We start from the raw sequence: 25,742 nt of genomic DNA, 5'->3' as shown, positions 1-25,742 counted from the left end.
TTACATACAGCCATGCAGAAAGCGTTCAAGCGTGCGTTGAATCGTCGCGTGTCCTATTAAAATAGACAATTTGACAAGATTCCCCAAATTATTCGAAATCAAACTTTTCTAAAAAGACACTTCATTCTGGTCTCAAAAACTTAATTAATTTTAAAATTACTTGTTTTATTACGATTTTTGGTCGCATTGTAATTGAAAAAAGTAGTTTAATTGAGTTGACAAAATAGTGACGTCACTTGTAGTGCCATACAAAATCTATGGGAGTTTCGTTTTGACAGTTTTAAAAAGTACGTCATTTGATTGGTGGTGTCAACACGTCCATTCACGTCACATTCAAAACTTAGCGCCACAGTGTGTCGGCAGAATGAAGTGTTTTTGTGCTTTGATGACTTTGATGTGCGCTTGAAACGCTTTTTATTTGATGGTTAACGCTTCAACTAAATTATTTATTACCCGACTGCGCCTCAACAAGTTATGTTTTTCAAACATTTAAACCATTAATTTCTATTTTTTCCATACAGAAAAGGGTTACTGCATGCGAGGCGATCTGTGTCAGTGGGACCACGGCGCCGACCCTCTAGTATTAGAAGACGCGGCCCTCACGCGAGTGCTCACTGTACCGCCTTCTGTGCCTGGTAAGTCATCATCATTATCATCAATGCCAAACGGCACTATTCCCATCTCTCGTTCCCACCGTTGTAACTCCTGTGTAGCCAGGATCTACAGCTTGACCGCCAATAACCCAACCAGTGAAGGTCAAGTTTGTCCCGGGGGGAAGTTAACTGTCATTGGACACGCAACGAAATTAATCACCGTATTTGACAAAGCAAAGCCAGTGAGATCTAAGCGTCGACCTCTCGAGTTAGAGGGTGTGGCAGATGTTTAGATATCATTTTTATCTAGGACTCATCACCATTTATTTATTTGTATTTGTAATAGGTATACAAACAGTTTACAGTCTAGGCTTTATCGTAAAGAAAGAGTGTCATTATCATCATCATCATCATTTCAGCCACAGAACGTCCACTGCTGAACATAGGCCTCCCTCAATGATTTCCACATCGGCCAATTGGTTGCGGCTTGAATTCAGCGCCTTCCTGCTACCTTTATCAGGTCATCGGTTCACCTTGTGGGAGGACGTCACACTGAAATAGCCCGACGGATTAGCAAGCTTTAGTTCGTTTACGGATCTCCTCATTTCTGATTCGATCTCGTAAAGAAACACTGAGCATAGCCCTCTCCATAGTAGTCCAGTCATTTAAGCTTAAATTAGGTAAGAATCTCGGAATTAGAGATACCCAGCTGTAAGTCTGTAAATACTTGTATATTGACACCCTAAAAGTTGTCTCAAAACCTACATATGGTAGGGTGTAAGCAACTATTAAATTTCAAGGTCAACGGTCACAAAAATCGGTTTTTTGCGCTTTTTTTAGAAATATCTCATTTCCTATGGGTTTTTTGCTATTTGTATTTATTATCAATATTGTAGAATACTAAATTCTCTACAAATTTTGTTTAAAAACTTTTTTTATACGGTGAACCGTTTTCGAGATAGAGGGCGGAGAGCGCGCGGTCACTGCATCACTTCAGGTCTACTTAAGCGGTTTAGATTTTTCATACAAAAGGATTTTCCCGCTAATTCCTGTGGGAATTTCGGGAATTCCTTGTTGTAACTAAGCTTTGAGTTTACTAAGGTACCTACATGCCAAATTTCAAGCGTCTAACTTCCGTTAAGCGTTTAGATTTTTCATACAAAAGGATTTTCCCGCTAATTCCTGTTCCCGTGGGAATTCCTAAGTATACTATAACCTGCCCAGGTGTATGAAGAATAATTGTACCAAGTTTCGTTAAAATCCGTCGAGTAGTTTTTGTTTCTATAAGGAACATACAGACGGACAGACAGACAGACAAAAATTTTACTGATTGCATTTTTGGCATCAGTATCGATCACTAATCACCCCCTGATAGTTATTTTGAAAATATATTTCATGTATAGAATTCTGTCCGTCTGTATGTTCCTTATAGAAACAAAAACTACTCGACGGATTTTAACGAAACTTGGTACAATTATTCTTCATACACCTGGGCAGGTTATAGTATACTTAGGAATTCCCACGGGAACAGGAATTAGCGGGAAAATCCTTTTGTATGAAAAATCTAAACGCTTAACGGAAGTTAGACGCTTGAAATTTGGCATGTAGGTACCTTAGTAAACTCAAAGCTTAGTTACAACAAGGAATTCCCGAAATTCCCACAGGAATTAGCGGGAAAATCCTTTTGTATGAAAAATCTAAACCGCTTAAGTAGACCTGAAGTGATGCAGTGACCGCGCGCTCTCCGCCCTCTATCTCGAAAACGGTTCACCGTATAAAAAAAGTTTTTAAACAAAATTTGTAGAGAATTTAGTATTCTACAATATTGATAATAAATACAAATAGCAATAACCCACAGGAAATGAGATATTTCTAAAAAAAACTCAAAAAAACGATTTTTGTGACCGTTGACCTTGAAATTTAATAGTTGCTTACACCCTACCATATGTAGGTTTTGAGACAACTTTTAGGGTGTCAATATACACGTATTTACAGACTTACAGCTGGGTATCTCGAATTCCGAGGTGAACTTACTATAATGACTGGACTATAGTACGCTGTGCAATTTTGAGCTTCTGTATAAGACCTATAGTGAGGGGCCACGTTTCCTCGCCATAAAGGTTCAGCCAAACCAACGCGATCAGCGATGGCGATCAGACTTATATGCATTGATCGCCATCGCTGCACGCCGGCTGATAGCGTGTGATCGCGTTGGTTTGGCCGAAACTTAAGTCATCACTGGTAACACCACAGAATAATAATAAGTACTACGTATAGAAGTTTTACTTCGCGAAGGTATTTAAAAAAATGTATGCTCAATGTCATTAACAATATGGTGTAATTTAGCTTGTCTCAAGAGTCAAGCACCATTTTGTTGACAAACGTCAGTGATCGGCACTGCGCCGAAGCTATAGGGCTGACTTCGGTAAAATGATGTGACGTGAGGTGCCAAACTGCGGAAAATGGCGGAGGAAATATGTAGATGATTTAGCATTAATTATCATGAATAATATTAACTACTTATTTACCTCTCAGTGGTACTACGTACAGAAGTTTTACTTCGCGAAGGTATTTAAAAAAATGTATGCTCAATGTCATTAACAATATGGTGTAATTTAGCTTGTCTCAAGAGTCAAGCACCATTTTGTTGACAAACGTCAGTGATCGGCACTGCGCCGAAGCTATAGGGCTGACTTCGGTAAAATGATGTGACGTGAGGTGCCAAACTGCGGAAAATGGCGGAGGAAATATGTAGATGATTTAGCATTAATTATCATGAATAATATTAACTACTTATTTACCTCTCAGTGACTTGAGGCAACTTAAAAAAGTACATTCTGTGTTTTTATTAGTATTTGGGCAGTTAAATACTGCACAGTATTTAGTACACCATTTTCTTTATTTTCTTCCATCATACACAAGAATACGCGTGCGTGAGTCAATGTTCGCTCGTATGTGAGGCCTTGTCGAATAGTATCCTGTAGGTGGGCCATCGTGCGTGTTTTGTTTTCGATGTAAACTCGCGGAGATGAACAGGCCTGGTAACACACATGGGCTGTAGACTTTGGTCTTCAGGCACTCAGATATTCTGACTTACACTGAGGTAGGATAGATAATTATAAAACTGAATCGTTCCAGAATACAACCCGCTGACGCCGGACATCTGGATGGGCGGCGGCTTCGCGCCCTACCCGCACCACCCGCCGCACCCGCCGCACCCGCCCCGCGAGCTCATACCCATACCCAGGTGCGTATTGTCAGTGTACATGAGATACCTCGTATAGTTCCAAAATACTGAACCACAGTAGATATATGAGCTAAAGCAGTACGGAAACTTAGCCCTTTCGGCGAGTTAAATACCTACACTTCAACTGAGTGTTAGGGTTGGCACTCTTAATCTTTATAAAATTAATAAAGTTCTGGCTTACTTATTTTACGGGAGAGGACATCGTAATAGCGGTCCTCGAACTCCTCGTCACCGTCAAACACCTCCTGGCCTTGTAGAATGGCCTCGTCCGCCAGCTGGTTGTAGCGTGCGAACGCTTCTTCAACTGCCTTCCGTCGGTTCGTCAGTTCAAACACACTCGGGTCTGACTTTTTGTCCAAAAAAGTAACACATCGTGTTATAGCGGCCTTGCACTGCCCTTGTAAAAGCTTGGTTTTTTGGTTAGTGTCACCACAAACCTGGGTAGCCATAATTATCTACTGCAATCGGCAACTATGCCGGCGTTGGCCCTCGGGATAATTTTCCAGCAGCACACAAAAAAACCAATGTAAATGATGTATGGGTTTCGGCACCAAATTTATGTTGCTTATGACATAAATTATTTATTGTATTACTGAATAATGTATTAAAATATGTATAAAATGTATGAAATGAAACAACTTTCTTGAGCTGTCAAAGTAGAAGTTGATTTTATTTTGTTTAGAAGAAAAAGTAATAAAAAGTATACAAAACTCCTTGTTGGTTTCCAACATAAAAACGTTTATTTAGGCTTTTTAATTATCAAATACCTATTGGAATAAATTAATTGACTAAGTAGTTAACAAAAAAATAAAACGTTAATTAGGTTCTATAATGATCGAATACATAATCGAATAAATTGATTAAATACTATTAGAAGCCGGTAGAAGATATTCTATTCTCATAAATAAAATACCGGATACTTACTGATGCCGAGTTCAAGCAGCCGTATACTACGCAATACACTCGTGGCATGTTTTTTAAAAATACAGCGGACAGTGCATGCAATAAAATTATTATTAAAAACTCAACGCGCGCGACACTCGCGACGGATGGACTGCGAGGTTCGCTTAGAGCTCGTGTAAAGCGTGCGTCTGTGTGCGTGAGTCTGATTTCGAGCGTTTGTATGAAGCTTCCGTACTGTTGATTTATCTACTGTGACTGAACTGTCCTATCCATGACATTGACAGCGGGGCGCCACCGTCCATACCGGATCGCTGTTTCCGATTTTTGACATGTTGGAAACCATATAGTTGAACGATGGTAGCGCCCCCCTGTCGTTGAGTTTGGTGGGACAGGTCAGCATGGGTCAGCCATACAAAACTTTATAAGAGAGACAATAGACTATTTGACACCATCAATCAATTGACGTAATTTTTAAAACTGTCAAAACGAGACTCCCATAGATTTTGTATAGCATTATAAGGCTATGATGTCACTATTTTGTCAACTCTAACTACTTTTTTAAATTACAATACAATGCAACCAAAAGAGCCCTAAATCAAAAATCTGTAATATAAAATTAATTAAGTTTTTAAGACCAGAATGAAGTGTCTTTAAAAAGTTGTGCTTTAGAATTATTGTATTGGAAAATAGTGTCAAATAATCTACTTTTCATGTACTTGTTACCGTAGGCAATAAATTAGATTTTTTAAAATTATTAAAACATTTTGTTGGAGATGTGACTCTTAACGCTAGAAAAGTTATTAATTACATTATTAGTAGTTGATGTAGTTTAGTGCCCATCGTAGCATCATCTCATAGTATTCTCTAACCGTCTAACTCCAGTTTCGCGCCTAGGCTGCGTCACGAGGCGCCGCCGCGACACCCGCCTCCTCACAAGAAGCAGTTCGACTACAACCGGCTGGGTAAGTTACATCATAATAATAATACACAAATATTTATTACAAGGATCAGTAGCCTTATTCACGTAACAAAACTTCAACGATACCAAATCGCTGAGTTGCGATCCTATCGAGTAATCGTTAACGAATTATACGACCTGATTCCACCAGCCCCCTTCCATCATCGGGGAACCAGACGCAGGTTAGCGTACCATCCCTATATTGTTGACATTACACCAGCTCGCACTAAGCGTTTCGATGACTCTTTTATAATGCGAACAGCTAGGGACTGGAATTCGCTGTCTGCTGCTGTATTTCCTGAACATTATAACCCGGGCCTTTTCAAAGCGACAGTGAATAGGCACTTACAGGGCAGATATGTACCATCCTAGACTGCATCTCACTTAACACCAGGTGCGATTGCGGTCAAATACCTGCCTTGTCTTGCATAAAAAAAGACCTTTACAGAAATACTTCAAAACACTACGGAATCTTATAAAAGGCGCAAAGATAAACCGCCTTTAACCTCTCCTTAATCTAACCTAACCCACTGTCAGTTCACAATCTCACGCGTTACATTATAAACTGACGGGAATCCACAATTTCACGGTGACATTTATATATCTACAGGAGCGCCCCGACCGCCCTTACCCGCGAACGCAGCCAACTGTTCCCTTGAAGTGAAGAAGGTGCCGCGGGGTCTCAACGAGATAACGCATCTTAACAACCACTTCTGCAAGTTTGGCAAGATCGTTAACATACAGGTATGTTTGAGAAACTGTGGCGACATCTATCGATGCATCACTACAGGCTAGCAGAGTAAATACAAATGAGTAGGTCAACTTCATAGAAACGGACCGAGCGCGGTTTGTATGTGAGCGCGCCAATACTAAAAAAAAAAAATGCACGCACACACTGACAAAATTCGGCGCAACTTCCCGCTAATCCCCGCTAAATTTTGTCAGTGTGTGCGTGCGCGCCGCATACGTGTTGGCGCGCTCACATACAAACCGCGCCCGTGCGTTTCTATGAAGATGACCTACTCATTTGTATTTACTCTGAGGCTAGTTGGTAGTCACCAACCAACAGATGGCGCTGACACATGAGTTACTATGGTTTACACCACCGCGCTTGCAATCCTGCATCGTGGTGTCGGAGTTTTTTTAACCTGCCTAGTTTATCTAACTATTTATGAATTAGTATTAGTATTAGTAGTAGTAGTTTATCTACCTATTTATGAAAAATCGAGATAGTATCATCAACTGGGCCTTGATCACCCCGACACCCGCTCGGAAGGAAGCATTACATACACCTTAGCTTCCTTATTGTGTTTCATCATCGTATTTTATCTCATGAAACTTAAATCAACGTGTAATAATAAGTTAGTAGTTACAATAGCGTTTGGTTCAACTACAGAAGGACGCTACAGCTGTGCGTTAAAAACAAATAGGGACCACTTACACTTCCTGAGGATTATCGTAAAGGTGACTTAGGTACAAATATGCGAACAACCAGGCCTCCTCAACCCGTTTGGTCAGCGTGGGGAGTATAGACCAAATCCTCCATTTGCCTCTGGTAAATTAGAGGGTCGTGAAGGTCAATTGTGAAGGCCTTTGTCCGAAGTTATTGGCGCTGGTTGCAGGCCGATACCAATAAGCCAATCTGGATATCATTGGGGCAAGCCTATGTTCAGCAGTAAACGTTCTATGGCTGAAGTGATGATGATGATGAACGAATTGATTAATGAGGGCTATCGTTTTAGCGCTCACCAGTTAGCGCCACTGTAGAGTAAGGTCCTGTCACTTGCTAGTAGCGAAGACAGTTGCGCCAGCTGGTGAGCGCTAAAGTGGTAGGAGGACTATCGCATTTGCACTCATCAAGATGCCGCCACTGTAGAGTAAGGTCCTGTCAATCGCCAGGGGTGCCAACTGTTAGGTAAAAATCGAAAGCCCTCATTGGATGATTATTCTAGGTGTTGAGGGCGGCCTATATTCACCAGTAGACCTGTAGCTGAAGTGATGATGAACGTATTTATTAATGGAATGATTGTTCTAGGTGTGCTTCGAAGGTGACCCTGAGGCGGCTCTCATTACGTTCTCCACTCCTACAGAAGCCAACGTCGCTTTCAAGAGTACCGAGGCGGTTCTCAACAACCGATTCATCAAGGTCTTCTGGCATAAGCCTGAGGTTGGTATTGACAGTTCTCTGTTACATTCTATAGCTTAAATGAGTCAGTGCCAGGGAGTGGTGACATTGACATGACTTGACAGAACATACACATCTGGAAGCATATTTCAAGTATCACTGACTTTTGACATGACAAAAACACTTATGCCGCTCCCAGCGCTAGATCTAATCTTACTATTCTTTTATCCTACTTTCTTTCAATCTAACTGATCCGTATTGATATTATTATTACGAAAGCAACTCTGCCTATCTATTTTCTTTACGCTTAAACCACTAAACTTTCTTTGAAAGACTGAAATTTACGCAGACGAAGCTAATCCTATAAATAGGAAAGTTATGAAAGGTTACTTTCACGCAGAAAGTACTGAAAAGATTTTGTTGTAACCTTACAGTATTATTGTTTACTATTAATCAGAATCACACATTATAATGATAACTGCCAAATAAGTCGGCCTTTTTGTGGCAAACTCAATTGCTCACACACAGGTGAAACCGTAGATAGATACAGTTAGTCTTTAAAATCTATAAAATTGTGAATAACGATTAACCTAAGTACCTTACTCCGCAGAATAAGCAAGAAAACACAGCACCAGTGGGTCAACAGGCAGCCAAGCCTGCGGAACGTCAGAACAATCAGCACCCGATGTCGCACAACAAGGTGTTGATCAACCGCGACAACATTAAAGCGACGGCTGACATCAAACAGGCGAATGCTGAGAAGGTAAGTGTCTTATTCTTGATATTAGGTGACACTTGTGTTCTGTCTGACATTGACACTTGTGACAGATCATCTTAAGACAAGGCTGGTATTGAAGTTGTTAATATAGTTCCATAATACTGAACTGTCCTATGCATGACATTGACAGCGGGGCGCCACCGTCAATACCGGATCGCTGGTTCCGATTTTTGCCATGTTGGAAACCATATAGTTGAACGATGGTAGCGCCCCCCTGTCATTGAGTTTGGTGGGACAGTTCAGCGTGGGTCATTTATAACAGGCGACACGTCTTGTGGTCTGACATTGACAGCTGAGACAGATCTTATGACGAACCATGTCATGGCGATGGCTGATATCAGGCGAATGCTGAGAAGGTAAGGTTATATTTGTGGTCTGACGTTGTCAGTCCACCATGCATCTCACCTGATGCAAAGTGATGATCAAGCCCAAGGTGGAAGCGACCTTCACCCGAAATCCTCAACCACAGAGGAACTGCCTACCTGATGTTCAACTCTTAAACTTGATTTGATTAGAATTAACAACTTAAAATAATCTTTTCAGCAAGCAAAAGAAGCCACCAACGGCACAACAGAACCGAAGAAAGAGGTGGTGATGAAGCCAGTTGACAAGAGCAAACAGGTGATGGAGATGATGAAGCGCGCCCAGGCGCTGCTTGAGAAGCAATTGCAGCAACAGCTGTTGTTGATCGAGAAACTCGAGTCGGGTGAGTTGATGATGATCTGTTTTTATATGCAGAAAAAGGCAGGTATTTGACTTTGCTCCTGATGTGAAGTGAGATGCAGTCTAGGATTGCACATACCTACCTATTCACAGTCGCCTTGAAAATGCCCGGATTATAGTATTATAGTGTTCTGGAAAGACAGCAGCACGTTGTCAAGCTAAACATAGTCTTACCTCAGGCACTGACTCAGTTAAGCGCTAGACCTATAAATATTTAGGTGTCTGAAATCTAGTCAAAGTATAAGAGAGGTCCAAATAACAAATAAAATATAGACAAATAGATGTTCTTGACAACCCATAGCAGTTACTAAAATATCATCCAGATAAACAACTAACTTGACGTTCCATTCCAGGCAACATCAGCGATTCCCAGAAGGCTGCACTAATGGAGGCGATCAACTCCGCCCAAGAGGGCATCGAGAAGCTCAGAAACGAACTGTTTGCGTACAACGGAACCCTCAGACAGATGCAGGTAAATGTCATGGGTATTGTACAATATCCTGTAGGCAGATCGATGAAAGTTTTGTAACTTTTTTTTCTTTTACGGTATTGTCACGCAATTTTATTATTTCATTGTAATATTAATGATAATAAAAGCCTTAAATTAAGTTTTATTTGCAATTTAAATTGTTGATTTGAAATAAATAACAGTTTTGTTTGCGAATGTAATATAAATCAAAAGTATTTCTGAATCTTTTTCAAAATCAACTAATTAAAATCTTTTTTTAACTTCAAAAACCATCAAATCAGCTCTAAAAACCTACAAAACGATAAAAAAACTAAAAATATAACGTTTAAATGACTTCTTTATACAATTTAATTAATCATTTTTGAATAAATAAAGTAAAATACTGACAAAGTTACGAATGTCGGCAGGCGGATACAGTCGCCCGGTCGATGTCGCGTCTACAGCTACAGGTACCGGCGCGTGCGCATGCGTTTGGTTGCGATCGTGGCATGGACGGCACACTAGTAGCAATTATGTTGAACCAGGGATCGGCAACCTTTTGAGAGTCAAAGAAACATAAAATTAGCCAGTTTTTAAAGAAATACTAAACATTTTGCTGACGAGTGCAAACATACAGAATTTCATGTCACCAGCTCTAAGTTTTTATAGTAAAATAAGGAACTAAAGAACCACAACATTTACATTTCTGAACTGCTTTTGTCTATCTTCAGGGTGTAATAAAAGTGATAAAAAGAACGCACTTTTACTCACTCATAGAAAATACTAATAACTCCTTACTAAACTTAGAAAAAACTTCTTTTTTTTTTATCCGCAACAAAGAAGCTCTTGGCTTGTATCTCACCTGATGGTAAGTGATGATCAGGTCGAAGGTGGAAGTTTATTGAAAACACTAAAACGAAATAATGCCTTATGAGATGATGAGAGATCTTAATTCAGTTTAACTTATGGTTCATAATAATCGCCACTATTGTACGTCAATTAAATGTCATAGCACGGTTTTGAGTCATGAATGCGGCATTAAAATCCACGATAATATATCCTCATAAGTAACTTACTTATACCAACACATTTCTCGATATATTCTAAACTTACTGTCAGTGATATTACGGTTCAAACTCATGAAATCATTTTATGGGACATAATAATCGGTTAAATTAAAGAATAATGTAATGTGATTGAAATATTGACTGTCATTAATTCATTTTGGTGTTAAAAAATCATTCGAAACATGACATGCCATTTTCGCCCTTACAATTCAGTTTTTTCACATATTTAAGGTAATCATTGAATCATTTTTTTTTTAATCTTTATTGTTTATAGGGGGTTTTGTCAAAGTGACTATGTCACCCCCGTAATCACCTTCTTAGAATCTATTACAATAATTATGGTTATGTGCCTAATTCAACTATTTCTTCCACATAGGGAAGTTAACAATTTGCATAATCATTTGATAATACCGTAAGACGGTGGAGACTAAATGACCTGATGATGATAAATCGGTAAAGCAATCAACGGACATAAATAGATAAATATAATTTATACTAGCTTTCCGCCCGCGATTTCGCCCGCGTAGAATATTGTCTGTCACAGAAAAACTTTATCGCGCGCGTTCCTGTTTCAAAAACCGGGATAAAAACTATCCTATGTCCTTTCCCGAGACTCAAACTATATCTATACCAAATTTCATCAAAATCGGTTCATTGGTTTAGGCGTGAAAGCGAGACAGACAGACAGAGTTACTTTCGCATTTGTAATATTTGTATAGATAGTATGGATTTTACCCTGATATTTCTATAGACAAAAGCTATAAACTATACTAATATTTCATGCAAAAACCAATATTTATCACGTAGAAACCCGAACCACTAGGGATAGAAATTATAAAATAAAAAATTAAATAGTAGTGTTATTTGTTTTTATTTTGTGACTTATAAGTAGTTTAGTTTTTTCGTTTGTTTATGTTATGCATGTCTATGGTTTTACGTGCCACTTTCTTTCTTCATATTTAAACCCTTTTCTTTGCACTGTTTTAAGTGGTTTTGCTTTTCATTTACAAATTTTATTAAAAAACCTTTTTTCTTAAATGAAAATAGCAAAATTTATCCAGTATTAGCGGCCGCTCGCGACTTCGTACGCGTGGATCCCGTTTTACCCCCTTAGGGGTTGAATTTTGTAAAATCCCGTCTTAGTGAACACCTACATTCTAAAAGGTACCATGCAAAATTTGAGACTCCTAGCACTTGTAGTTTCTGAGATTTCGTGATGAGTGAGTGAGTGAGTCAATCAGTGACCTTACGCTTCTATAGATATAGATAGATTTTTTCAAAGACAGATTTCTTAGGGGATACGTGCAAACTGTAGGGTTCCGTACCCAAAAGGACTTTATTAAATCAATTCTAAAGGATATTTTTTCAATAAAAACACGTCATTTTGATTCAGTATTGCATAATATAGTAATGTCGACCATTCATGATAGTTGTGCATACCACGCATGCGTACTACCGTCTTTTGTCCTTTTCTTTCACCGTATAAAATATGCCCATCTCATTCTTCCATTAGCCGTAAAATGTAAATAGCTACACAAATATTTATTCAAACATTTTATATGTAAAATAGTAAAATTGTAAATATAAAATAAGATATTGTAAAGTAAATAATATTTAGTAATTTTATAATAGTATCCCATTAACGCTTGGGCAATAAAAATATTCATATTGTAATTTGATTAATAGGCTATTTGATAGGATTTTTTAACAGAAAACTCAATATTTGTCCCTCAATCCAATTTTTCGCGTTTGAAAAAAAAGGAATCGCAAAAAAAAAGACGGGAAATATCTTCGCGACTCGCTCACCGCGATGAATAAAATATTTATAGTTCTTGCCACTCACGAAGGCGAGTGAGCTTTACTTGTGTGTGTACGTGTACAGTCGCGGAATGAAAAGGTTCGTCAGTTTTCAAATTGATTCCTTCAACGAATCGCGAGCACATATTACCTTTTGAAACTATGTTACAGAATAATCTCGAGTTAGACAAAATAATCTTTAACTGTTAGTCAGTAAAGTTCAAAATTATTCAGATTAAAGTTGTTTGACATTTATCTAGTCCAGAAGATTTTTATGATTGATAAACTAAAACCTTCTTGTTGGTTCAACCTGCCATTATTATTTCTATTAAATAAAAAAAATACATTTTGTAACATTGCACTGATGGGACAGAAAAATAAGCAAAGCCTTCTTCGTTAGCTATTTTTTTTTCTTCGTTAGCAAACGTCACATTTATTTAAATGTTAGCAGCACTGTTTCTTGCACTGGTATGTTGGCAGGTTTGACTCTTACAGTACCTAGTGCAAGCGAAAACCGACACTAAGGTGACGAACCTTTTCATTCCGCGACTGTACATACACATAACGATAGTGTAATGTCTATCAAAACTTTTTGAAAACGAACAGTAGCGAGCCACCACACACATGTAAAGCTCACTCGCCTTCGTGAATTGCAACAACTATTTAGATCGTTTCATCCACGAAGACGCGCCCCACCAATGATTTGTCTCGGTCGCGCGGGGTGCGGGGAGTTTGATCCGAGCAATCCGAGCGCCATTATTGTAGCGTGCGTGTGCACTCATGGATGATTTAGCGTGTACCGATAACACTCAAACATTAGCGGAAGAATGGTGGGGCGCGTCTTCGTGGATGAAACGATCTATACAAGGGCCGGATCCCTCGGTTTAAAAAAAAATCCTCTCTACAAAACACTCAAATAGCCTATTCTTCTAGTAGATTCATAAAACATACTCATTTGTATTTTGTGGTGATGTGTCTGTAATATGTTAAACTGTGCTTAATGTTGGTTTGTATATTGATACTAAACAAATTATATGCCTACACTAAAAAGTCTAAAAACTGTATATTTTATGTTGTTTTGGTTATACACAATAATATGTAGTAATTATTTTTTATTAAATAAATGTAAATAAACTTCCATACGCTTATATGAAATTAATGTTATTCAATTATTATTATTACGGTAATTTTTTTCAAAATTTATTTTTGACAAACTCCAAAACATCAAGCTAAATGGAATCTTACAGCAATAGTTATAACAAAAATATAAAACACAAACCTACTATAAAAAAATCCTTTATTTACCACAAGTAATATAGAGGGACCAAGTCCTGGCGGTCTTCCCAGTCTGGTCACTACTAAGGCAAAATATCCGGCTCGAAGGACCTTTTTCTATAACTAGTGACAGTGGAAAGTACTAACGTAGTCCTTTAAAACACATTTTTTAAAAAAATATTATAACAATTTATTTGTGTTTCAACAGGCAAACGCCAAGAAACCTAAGACAAGGCAGGAAGCGGAGAAAGAGATTTTGGACGCCGAATTGGACATGTTTACTAAGCAACAGGTGAGATATTAACTATTTATATGGTAGTGGGAATATACTTCCCGCCATGTTTTGAACTTCATTCCCTTATCTTAAGGCCCAAAAACAATGAAAAACTTTAACTTGTTATGCTCGTTAAAGGCATTATTTCATTTTCATTTCATTATTTCAGTATTTTCATGTCTTTCTGTTCCTAGTTCGTTGGTTCGTTTAAACCAATAAACGTTCACGACGATTTTTAAATAGACGAGGACTAAGTTCTCGGTGGACTGACGACCTCGCGGTCGGTGAAAGGTCGCGGGAAGCACATGGATGAGGGTAGCGTAGGACCGTCCGTTTTGGAAATCTTTGGGGTAGACCTTTGTCCAGCAGTGGACGTTATTTGGCCGAAACGAACGAACGAATTACGAGAAATTTTATTAATTATCGTGATACTTTTTTTTTAATGTATTAGCAATTTGTTTTGAACAAATTACTAATAGTCCCGTTAGCCCCTCGTGTTAAGCTAAATAAGCTTGTGTTACGAGTGGGCTCACCACAATAGTCGAGCGGCAGTGGGATTCGAACCCGCGTTCGTCGGATCTCGAGTCCGACCCATTCACCGTTCGGCTATCGTGGCTATAAATGATTAGTTTTTAATGTATTATTTTTCGCAGGAGGGGCAAGATGTGACAGAGCTGGCCAAGAAAGTTGCGGACTTGAGGCGGCAGATGGCGATACAGTTTCCCCCGCATCCTGGGATGAGGAGACCACATTCCAGGTAACATACCGTGTTCTAGGGCAGTGGTTCCCAAAGTTGTCTGGGCTACGACTCATCTAATACAAAGTTCTCAAACTCGGGACCCAACTATAGGTTCCGCCCGCTGTCCAGCGGTTGGATCGGTAGGGTAGTCAGTCTACAGACAGGGCCCACTCAATGTTTGCTCGCGACCCACCGTCGCGACCCATAGTTTGGGAAACCCTGTTCTAGGGTTCGATGCCCAGAGGGTGCCAATGAAATCCTCAAAAATTTTAACCTAAAAATTTAGTTACCTACTTAACAAATTAATACGTGTAATCAGCCTTAAGCCGAAGATTTTCTGACATGCCATTCGGATTCCATTATTTGCACATCTCCACTCCGCTCCGCTTCGGTGGAAATGGATCGAGCGGAGAGGTGTCAGGCTGACTTGTTTTTCTATAGAATTTAACAGCGGTGGCGGCGCGGTGCGGAAAAGAGCCGCTCCGCTCTTTTCCTAGATAGCATTAGACTGACAGCTGACAGCTACGCACAGCTCACACATTTCTCGTCTCCGCACCGCTCCGCTCTTCTCCGCTCCGCTTTGGTGGAAATAGCCTGCCAGATTCGCAACACAGCTGTCATCTCCGCACCACTCCGCCTTGGCGGAAGTTGGGCCTTAGATTTTGTGCGTTGGCACTTGTGAACCTCAAAAAAAGGTGCTCATAACACCTCCTTATCTTTTGGGCCCTACCAGCGCTTCGAGACAAACATATGGCAAGTGCTGAGAAGAAACGCCGCCGGAACAAACTCAGTCACCACTAGTTGCCAGTCATTATAAAAAAGAAAGTACAAATAGCCAAATTCAGTATGTGCAGACTGAACTGACTTCAGTAAATTGAATGTACCTACATACTTTATTTCGAGAGCATTTTTTGTACTTTTGTAATGTGATATAGCCCTATTGGCTGAACAAAAGTTTTAATAATTGAATTTTGTTTTTCCAAGCTACCGTATTGTGAAGAGAAAACTTAGGTGAGATAGTTTTATAAGTTAGTGTAGGATGAATAACATCTAATTCGTTTTGATTTATGTTCTACAAAGGTTTTTTTTTCATCTTATTAAGATCTTGTTCTAAAATTAAGTTTTAAATGTTAAACAATTTAGCTTTACGGAGCACCATGTGCTGTTAAACAATGTAGTGCTCAAAAAGTCTCCTTTTTATTGGTTGTTTTGGCTATAAGCCATTATAAAAATTAACCATCACTAAAATGAGCCACAATGACAATGAGCCATTATGAAATTAGCCATAACAAAACAGAGCCTTTTAAAAAACGAGTCGTAACAAAAACGAGCCATTTTAAAATAAACCATATCAAAAACGAGCCAGTTCAAATATGAGCCATAATGAAAAGGAGCCACAAGAAAGACGAGCCATTATAAATATGAGCCATAACAAAACGAGCCATAAAATTTAATTTACCACCACAGGGGCGGGCGATTCAACACTGCTTCCCGTTTCGTGCGCGGCGCAGGCAAGGCTTTCAGCGCTAACCAATCTGTGGACCACAGACCAAGAGCGCTGCTGATATCCGGATTTGAAGCAGACGAGCAGAGCGCAGTTATACAGCACTTTATGGTGAGTGACATGAGAATATACAGTCCACCGACAGATATAGGCTTCCAGTGCGCGTTTACAGCTTTGGAATTGGAGGTGAGATAGCCAGTTCCCTTGTGGTTGAAGCTCGCTTCCACTTTTGGCTCTACAGCAGTCCATTGACAGACGTAGGCCTCAAATTGTTTCAGCTGAAAGACTTTCACTGCTGGACGAATGCCTCACGAAGTTTCTACAATGACCGGTCCTGCTGCCCGCATCCTTGCGCTGCCCGCGAAGTTGGTTAGATCGTCAGTCCACCGAGTGGGAGGCCTGCCCACACTACGTCGTCCATGGTTGACACTCGAGAACTTTAATTGGCTCAACGACCATCAGTTCACCAATACGCGCTAGTAATAGCTAGTTGGGTCAAGAGGTTTCGTGAGGAAATTTCGAAATTAAAACTGTCACGTTTTGGAACTTGTCTAACCAAACCCACAGTGACTGGATGGGAGAAAAAAGTCATTGTGCGTAGCCTATGCGCAGACCATCAATTTTTCGTCGGCCGATAGTTTAGTCGGGCAGTTGATCAGTATGGGCATGTATGGAAGTGCGCACACTACGCCGATTCGATTTGGCCGATTCTTCATACAATTTAAAATCGGACACAACTATCGGCCAACTAAAAATCGATGGTCTGCGCCTAGTCTTAATGTCATCTACCCAATTTTTGTCCCCATATTCATTGATTATTTTGTTACAGCAATACGGCGAGGTAGTCAGCAAAGAAGTGAATCTAGCGGTTCCCGAGCTGGTCATACAGTATAAAGCGAGAGCACACGCCGAGCTCGCAGCCGCCGCTGGCAAACATTACAACGACCGGACGCTGTCGGTGAGTGGATAACTTTTTTTTTAAAATAAAACCGACTTCAAATGCGTGAACACAAATACCTATTCAACAAAAAAATAATCGTTCAAATTGGTTCATAATTAATCGGCGGAGATATTGCGTATAAAAAAGTTCATCCCCAATTTTCCAACCTTGGGGGTGAAATATTTTCTTCAAATTCGCATGAAACCACCCTTTTGATAATACCTATTCAACAAAAAAATAATCGTTCAAATTGGTTTATAATCGGCGGAGATATTGCGTATAAAAAAGTTCTTCCCCAATTTTCCACCCTTGGGGGTTGTTTTTTTTATTATTAAATTTAAATGGGACCACCCTTGAGGTATTACCTATACGCCGAAAAAAGATTTGTTCAAATCGGTTCATAATTGGCGGAGTTATCGCGTAACAAACATAGAAAAAAAAAACATACGGGTCGAATTGAGAACCTCCTCCTTTTTTTGAAGATGGTTGAAAATAATGAAAGAAAGAAATAAACGATTATTTTTATTATTAGCCCGCGATCCACGCGTACGAAGTATACGCGTGGATCCTGTTTTACCCCCTAAGGGGCTGAATTTTGCAAAGTCCCGTCTTAGTGAGCACCTACGTTTTAAAAGAAACCCCCAAGCAAAATTTGAGACTCCTAGCACTTGTAGTTTCTGAGATTTCGTGACGAGTGAGTCAGTCAGTGACCTTTCGCCTATTTCCTATTAAAGAGAGAGATATAAATTATGAAGAGACTAGCTGACTAGGCGAACTTCGCACCACTACAACTTCGTGGCTATGGCAGAATAACAGGGTTTGTGGGTCTCCTGCAATCACTAAGTCATAGAGCTTTTTGTCTCATACCAGTGTTATACACTGTGATAAATTATTGTAAAAACCTTTTTGAGACAAGTAAACATTTTCTATCTATCTACCACCATTTTTTTTCTGTTGCACCTACCGTTTTCTTACTTTTCAAGCCTTCCCTGGACTACCACAAACATTTTTAAACCAAATCAGCCAAGTCGGTCCAACCGTTCTGGACTTTTGGCGAGATAAATGAACAGCACTTGATTTTATATGTGATAGGAGAGATTTTTTAAACTTTTTTTTAACAATAGTTAGCAATAAATATATACAGGGTGGAATTTTGTAATGCCACCTCCAGGGAAAGTACTCTTAATACTGTAGATAGAAAATTTTACTGAAAGAAAACATTCCTTTATTTTTGAAAAGAAAAAGAACTGCATTCATAGATTTTCGAAAAAATTTCAAAAATTCACTACCATACCATACAATTTTCTGCACATAATTAAAGTAATGTAAGATTTCATGGTTTTCCTTTCATTTGATTTATCAAGTTTTTTAGAGATATTTCATCCTTATACTTAACCCTAACGATCGATGCAATAAAAAAACGCGGTGTAATTTTTAACAGATTTTAGTTGGTTCGATTCCCGGGTGTGGCAAGCAAATTTTTGGAAATCTTTGAATTTCAATTTCAATTTATTTATTCCAAAAACAAAATACATTGTATAGGAAAATTAGACATTAAAATTCACACAATCTGCAATTCAATTAAAATAAAATTAATCTAATTTAACCCTAAAATTTCATTTCACATACTAGAATTAATATAAATGTCAGATTAAATAAATAAATAAAATTATTACACAATACATAATGTCAAAATTAATTAAAATATAATTAAAATAGAATAAAATAAATCCAATCTAACCCTAAAATTGCATTTCATATACTAAAGTCAATTGGTATTTATATGCGGTTCTATTTCTTTTAAAAAATAAAGGAATGTTTTCTTTGAGTAAAATTTTCTACCTACAATATTAAGAGTACTTTCCCTCCAGGTGGCATTACAAAATTCCACCCGGTATAAAAAAAAAACAAAATTTGTCGAGTCTTTCATTCACTTGAACATTGTTCTAAACCAACGTCTTCTCTCAGATAACGTGGGTGGCCAACACGAAGGCGTATCTTGGCGGCATGGCGGAGACCAGACCTGCGGTTAACGGAGAGGCCAGCGAGGAGAATAAGGAGCCCGAGGTGAGCGAGAGAGATAGAAAGAGAGAGAGTGAGAGAGATCAAACACCTGCTGTAGGCGCGCGAGTTCATGTCCATCGGGGCCTTACTTACTTTGGGGCCGTTCAAGTATTACGTAAGCAGATTTCTTACCATTTTTTACCCCCTCGCCCCCCTTGTCATCAAAAGTAAGCAAAGCACTTACCCCCTCCCCCTATGCTTACGTAAACATTTTTAGTTATAAATGTTTTTTTATATTGTCATTTTTAAAATAGGAAAATTCATGAAAATATTATTTTCAACTGATACACATCATAGAGTAAGGAACAAAAAAATATAATCAGAAATAAAGAACATAAGAAACATAATTGCATCAATTATGCATCAACATAAACACAAATGATAACTTTCAATGCTTACAATACGCTTAGTATCCAAACAAAACACGAGCGCGGGAGGCCGGCCTCGCGTATAATAATATTATATGCGGACTACGACTCTCAATTTGCAATGGGCAGTGTCGGCACGAGAGTTAATTATTAGACAACTGAATAGCGCACGGTAATTTCCCTAATGTGCGGTAATTCCCCTAATCAGTTCTCAAAGCGAGTGCCTACGCATATGTATTATTTGCGGAAATCCCCGAAAAAACGTAAATAACTAACGATGACGTAATCATCATCTAGACCCCCCTACCCCCCATGTCATCCAAAATAAGCAAAACAGAGAGCCCCCCACCCCCCCTTGGTGCTTACGTAATACTTGAACGGCCCCTTACTTATTTACTTATACCACAGAATAATAATAAGTACTACGTACAGAAGTTTTACTTCGCGAAGGTATTTAAGAAAATGTATGCTCAATGTCATTATAATATGGTGTAATTTAGCCTGTCTCAAGAGTCAAGCACCATTTTGTTGACAAACGTCAGTGATCGGCACTGCGCCGAAGCTATAGGGCTGACTTCGGTAAAATGATGTGACGTGAGGTGCCAAACTGCGGAAAATGGCGGAGGAAATACATGATTTAGCATGAATTATCATGAATAATATTAACTACTTATTTACCTCTCAGTGTTTTGAGGCAACTTAAAAAATTACATTCTGTGTTTTTATTATTATTTAGGCAGTTAAATACTGCACAGTATTTAGTACACCATTTTCTTTATTTTCTTCCATCATACACAAGAATACGCGTGCGTGAGTCAATGTTCGCTCGTATGTGAGGCCTTGTCGAATAGTATCCTGTAGGTGGGCCATCGTGCGTGTTTTGTTTTCGATGTAAACTCGCGGAGATGAACAGGCCTGCTTATACTTATAAGTTGCAAAAAATATGGAATAAGTAGATACCGTTGACCTACTTAATTGGTAATAATTATCGATATCGACATTAGCATAATTAGTTAGGTAACAGCACTACCGCATTCCTCAGGATGGACATGAACTTGCGCGCCTACCGTAGTTAGCCTACGAATTGAAAGACCTTTTGGATATCAAGAACTTTACTACTTTACTATCAATAACTCAAAAGTGATATTGACTAACGCGCTTGGTCAAAACCACTTTTTTTGACTGAAAAAAACAGTCAAAAGTGATATTGACCAAGGGCATCAGTCAAAACCACTTGACTGATTTTTGCAGTCAAAAGTGGTTTTGACCGATTATGAGTTTTGACTGTAACACATGCACTAAATTGACTTGTGACGTTTTAACACTTCTTTTGTATATGTCAACGTGAAATCGTGAACTCTGTCGGTTTATAATATAACGCATTAGATTGTAAACTAACAGTGGGTTAGGTTAGGTTAGATTGTAATTTAACTACGTCAGATTATAATCTGACGGCATTCACAATTTTACGGTGACATATACATATTGACTAATTGACTCCGTGACGTTTGGTCATTTTAAATTAATATTTCATCCACCATATAATCAATTATTCCACGACGTCCATACTAAACGCTCTCCCCCCTCAGACATCTCAAGAAATAACCGAGGACACGTTACTGCGGTTCGACGAGGAGGAAGAGGACGATGCGGAAGAAGATAGATCCTGGAGACGTTGACGACCCGCGGGACGCTAGCTGCGACACGACCCCGAAACGACCTCGAAACGATCTCGAAGCGATCTCGAAACGATGTCGGAACGATCTCGAAGCGATGTCGGAACGATCTCGAAACGATGTCGGAACGATCTCGAAACGATGTCGGAACGATCTCGAAACGATGTCGGAACGATCTCGAAGCGATGTCGGAACGATCTCGAAGCGATATCGAAACGATATTGCAGCGATGTCGTTGCGAGATTGTAACGATAGTCGATATCGGTCGCTGTAGGATTGTTAGTGTAGTGTCGGTCGTGTATAAGGCTAGCGATTGTTAGATATAAAAGGGCTGAAGTGAAATGTGAATGTTTTTAGTGTATTTTACAGCGTTATAAATTAAAACAATGTTGCCTTGCTTGCTAGTTCATAAACATATTAATATACAAAAAAAAACTATTAGACTTGACCTTTCTGAAAAACTGTTTATTTCTTACTAAAATCATAATATTTCATTTCATTATAACTTTATTTAATGGTTTCCGTTCGTTAATATACGAAAATATTTCATAATCTCACTTCAGTACTTCGAATATAAAAAATATGATGTCAATCGAGAATTTGTATCTGTACTAAAAATGCCAATATTCGTGTATCGTTTTTAATATTATTTAAAGAAAATTATAATAAGGAAATAATATTTAATAATTTATCGAAAATATGGTTTTCACTAAAAAAAATCGATTGCCTCAGTTGAGACTCGAACGCACGTACTTTCGCTTGCGGCCTACTCTAACCACTAAGCTATGGTGACCATAATTATAATCATATCCTAAAAATAAGTTATTATAAGAATAATAATAATAGATATTATTTCTCGATTGGTATTTTATTATTTTAAACAAACTTATTGTTCAAACTTGTTACATTATTGGAGAAATATAGTGAAAGAGCTTTAGATTTAGGTATTCGTACGCCACAGAGTTGCGACACGACTAATTTATCACCAAAGTTAAGAAAAGTTTGAAAAACTTGCATATTTTGCGCAATAAAAAAGTCGTCGGTCGCAACTCTAGCGTGCACAACCAAACGCATTCTTCGCTTATGAGATTTACATATAAAAATCGGCAATAATATACAATTCGGTAGTCGGTACAACATAGATGCGTTTAGTCGCAGTATAGAAATAGTTGTGAATTTAAGAAAGGAGTCGTACGATTTAGGAATTTAATTTGATTCTACGATCATTGACAAGTTTTTTAAATTGAATTTATTACGATGTCTATAATATACTGGGTATTTTTAATACCATTTACCAATAAATTCAATATGGGAGTAATTTATTCATTACTAGCTTTCCGCCCGCGGCTTTGCCCGCGTGGAATTTTGTCTGTCATAGAAAAACTTTATCGAGCGCGTCCCTGTTTCAAAAACCGGGATAAAAACTATACTATGTCCTTTCCCGGGACTCAAACTATCTCTATACCAAATCGGTTCAGTGGTTTAAGCGTGAAAGTGAAACAGACAGACAGAGTTACTTTCGTATTTATAATATTAGTATAGATTAGTCAATTTACATTGGCGACTACTTCTACGCGCCGTCAAAAGATGGCGTTATCTACATAATACAACGCGGTATCGCAAGAAATAGGTTTCTTTTAGAACCTCTAGCGTGAAATCCAGTAGAAAACTTGCAATGATCGTAGTATCTTATTAGTATCGTTTTTAGAGAGTTACTCGGTTATTGTTCAACATTTGAATGGTTTTAAAATCTTAATTATTTATTTTAATTAATTAAAGGGCAAGACATTTCATTAACACCAGTACTTAACTAACAGCTTACTAAAGACTTATTAATTAACAATAACAATAGGTGTAATAGTAAGTCTAAACAAAACTAATGGAACTGATTTTTAAAGCTAACATCACATCAACGTTGTACTTATTTAAACAACTTAATTTATTTGTGGTCAGGAAGTAAGAAATCTTAAATATCAAAAAGATTGCTACCGATCGCTGCTTGCGCGTTGACAGCGCCCCTAGTACCACAATAGACAACAATTCGAAATCACAACTTTTTAAAAAGACACCATTCTGGTCTAAAAAACTTATTTTAAATTGCCTGTAAATTAAGATTTGTGGTTGCATTGTAATTGAAAAAAGTAGTGAGTTGACAAAATAGTGACATCACAGGCTAGTATTGCCATACAAAATCTATGGGAGAGTCGTTTTGACAGTTTGAAAAAGTACGTCAATTGATTGGTAGTGTCAAACGTCTATTATGGTGAACCCACTCGAAACAAGCATTAAACTTACCACGAGGGGTTAATGGCACTATTATTAATTGTAAGTTACTTACAATATTTCTAGTGAGATTTCGACGAAATACCATAAAATGTTGAACAATAAACGATGCAACTCTCGTCCTTTACAAATTTTTATTAGTAGCTCGTATCGTATCGTACTTGTAAATAATTTATATTTGTAAATAAAATTTCTCTTTCGCGCGATAGCCATATCTTTCGTTTTTTTAAATTAATGAAATTATCGTTTTTCTTGGGTTTGTATCGGGTCGCCATAGAGATGCGGACCGCGACTGAAATGAGATTCATTGTTGAGTAGATAGCTAGAAGTTGTTTCTAAAAGTTTCATCAATTTATTATGACGTTTGTTGTGAAACAAGCATGTCATAAGAGGGCTCATAAAGTATGAAACCTAAACTGTTTTTAAGCTTACACGACAGATGTCGCTGTTTTAAAACTACTTAACGCTAATTCAGTAAACACTGTTAGGTTATTCTTTGTTATCAATTTAGAATATGATTTTGAATGATGCTCAAAATTCGACTCGAATTCAAGGAATGTCTGTGATTGGCTGAATCATATTTCTGCCAAAATACAATTTTTCTTGATTCATGCATAAAGTATAGTTTTATTATACGAGCTAACAATAAACAGTCAAATAAAATACTGCAATTTACTAATCAACACTTTTTCATAAACTATAAAAAAACATACTTGCAAAAAAATCGCATCGTCACGCAATCTTCATTTTTGCGGCGGCCCCATACAAGTATCGACCGTTTTACTAGATTTAGTGATGCATTATTGCATTTTAGGATTATTATTTTGTTGTGGCCCGAGGCTTACGTTGTAATTTTACGAGGGGTTATTTTTTTATTATTAATAAATAGTTTTAGGGTTTTTTCGATGTATATTTTGGACAGACGTAGTCTTGTTTATAAATAATCGAATGGTACAAAATGTATCTAAAATACCAATATAAAATGTGACTTGGAACTACAGGTCTCTAGTACGGACGACGGCACGTCAACGTAACCACTGTGGGTTCTTGTGCAGTTGTAATAGGGGCGAGTTTGCAACAAAAATGGGTAACCTGATGTGCTGTCGTGTGTACATAACTTAGTCAGTGCCGGAACTATGAGAGCGGCACGGGAGGGGCGATGACGTGACAGCATACAAGCAGAGTAAATACAAATGAGTAGGTCATCTTCATAGAAACGCACCGAGCGCGGTTTTTGTATGTGAGCGCGCCAATACGTATGCGGCGCGCACGCACACACTGACAAAATTTAGCGGGGATTAGCGGGGAGTTGCACCGGTCAGTGTGTGCGTGCGCGCCGCATACGTATTTTTAAATAACTTGAAAAATGGAATTGCCTTTAAAGGTGCAGAGAAGAACAGTCGCCGGGCAAACGATGTCGTGGATTCTATTCCCACCGTAGGCAGCTCGATTTTTTCAAGTTATTTAAAATTCGTTCAATCATAGTTTTGACCTCAGTCTTACAATACGACTATAAACATTAGCTTCCCCGACAAACTTTACTTGCATTGATCCAACTAACAATTAGCAAAACCACATGCAGTTTTATATGCATCAAGTGTTATTCATTTTCATGTAGGTATTGTGGAAAGAAAAACTAACGGACTATTTTATTAGAGCTTCATTCAGAATTGATCCCTGCATCCACTCAAACAGAATAAGTCCAGTGTGGAACGATGTTGAATTACTCTCACGTAACACGAGGTGGCGCTGTTGTCCTAGTCCGGGCCAATCTGATTATATCCAGTCACCAGCACTTCAGACGAAAAATAAACCCTATCACAACTAGATAAGAACTAGACTGTATTTAGCTTGATATGCCTCTGTACTTTTGATTAAGTTTAGCGTTTCATTTACGATTTTCTGCACCTAGGTCTGAGCTGAAACTTGCTCAGGAATTGAACAGATTATGTTGCGAGTATACTAACTCCCGTATTCACA

At 38.4% G+C, this 25,742-nt stretch overlaps 1 protein-coding gene across 3 annotated transcripts in view; it reads left to right on the top strand.

Annotated features, from left to right (window-relative positions):
• swm (Zinc finger protein swm) overlaps nucleotides 1-22,762 on the top strand; it is a 37,705-nt gene extending 14,943 nt beyond the window's left edge. For 2 of the 3 annotated variants that reach the window (XM_028304969.1, XM_028304968.1), the window contains 15 exons: nucleotides 522-635; nucleotides 3,732-3,840; nucleotides 5,626-5,705; nucleotides 6,312-6,445; nucleotides 7,737-7,868; nucleotides 8,437-8,589; nucleotides 9,148-9,310; nucleotides 9,681-9,799; nucleotides 10,204-10,245; nucleotides 14,123-14,206; nucleotides 14,842-14,945; nucleotides 16,395-16,542; nucleotides 17,261-17,389; nucleotides 19,340-19,438; nucleotides 21,393-22,762. In XM_028304969.1, the coding sequence (XP_028160770.1) occupies nucleotides 522-635; nucleotides 3,732-3,840; nucleotides 5,626-5,705; nucleotides 6,312-6,445; nucleotides 7,737-7,868; nucleotides 8,437-8,589; nucleotides 9,148-9,310; nucleotides 9,681-9,799; nucleotides 10,204-10,245; nucleotides 14,123-14,206; nucleotides 14,842-14,945; nucleotides 16,395-16,542; nucleotides 17,261-17,389; nucleotides 19,340-19,438; nucleotides 21,393-21,482 (1,700 nt within the window). In that variant the 3' untranslated portion in view covers nucleotides 21,483-22,762. The remainder of the gene's footprint in view (nucleotides 1-521; nucleotides 636-3,731; nucleotides 3,841-5,625; nucleotides 5,706-6,311; nucleotides 6,446-7,736; nucleotides 7,869-8,436; nucleotides 8,590-9,147; nucleotides 9,311-9,680; nucleotides 9,800-10,203; nucleotides 10,246-14,122; nucleotides 14,207-14,841; nucleotides 14,946-16,394; nucleotides 16,543-17,260; nucleotides 17,390-19,339; nucleotides 19,439-21,392) is intronic. The other variant, XM_028304970.1, reaches the window with a different exon arrangement.
• Nucleotides 22,763-25,742: the final 2,980 nt, after the last annotated feature.

The sequence above is a fragment of the Ostrinia furnacalis genome, unplaced genomic scaffold (genome assembly GCF_004193835.3).
Source record: "Ostrinia furnacalis isolate ACB-3 unplaced genomic scaffold, ASM419383v2 OfSCF1629, whole genome shotgun sequence".
Taxonomy (NCBI): domain Eukaryota; kingdom Metazoa; phylum Arthropoda; class Insecta; order Lepidoptera; family Crambidae; genus Ostrinia; species Ostrinia furnacalis.
This window is presented reverse-complemented; position numbering and strand designations above follow the sequence as displayed.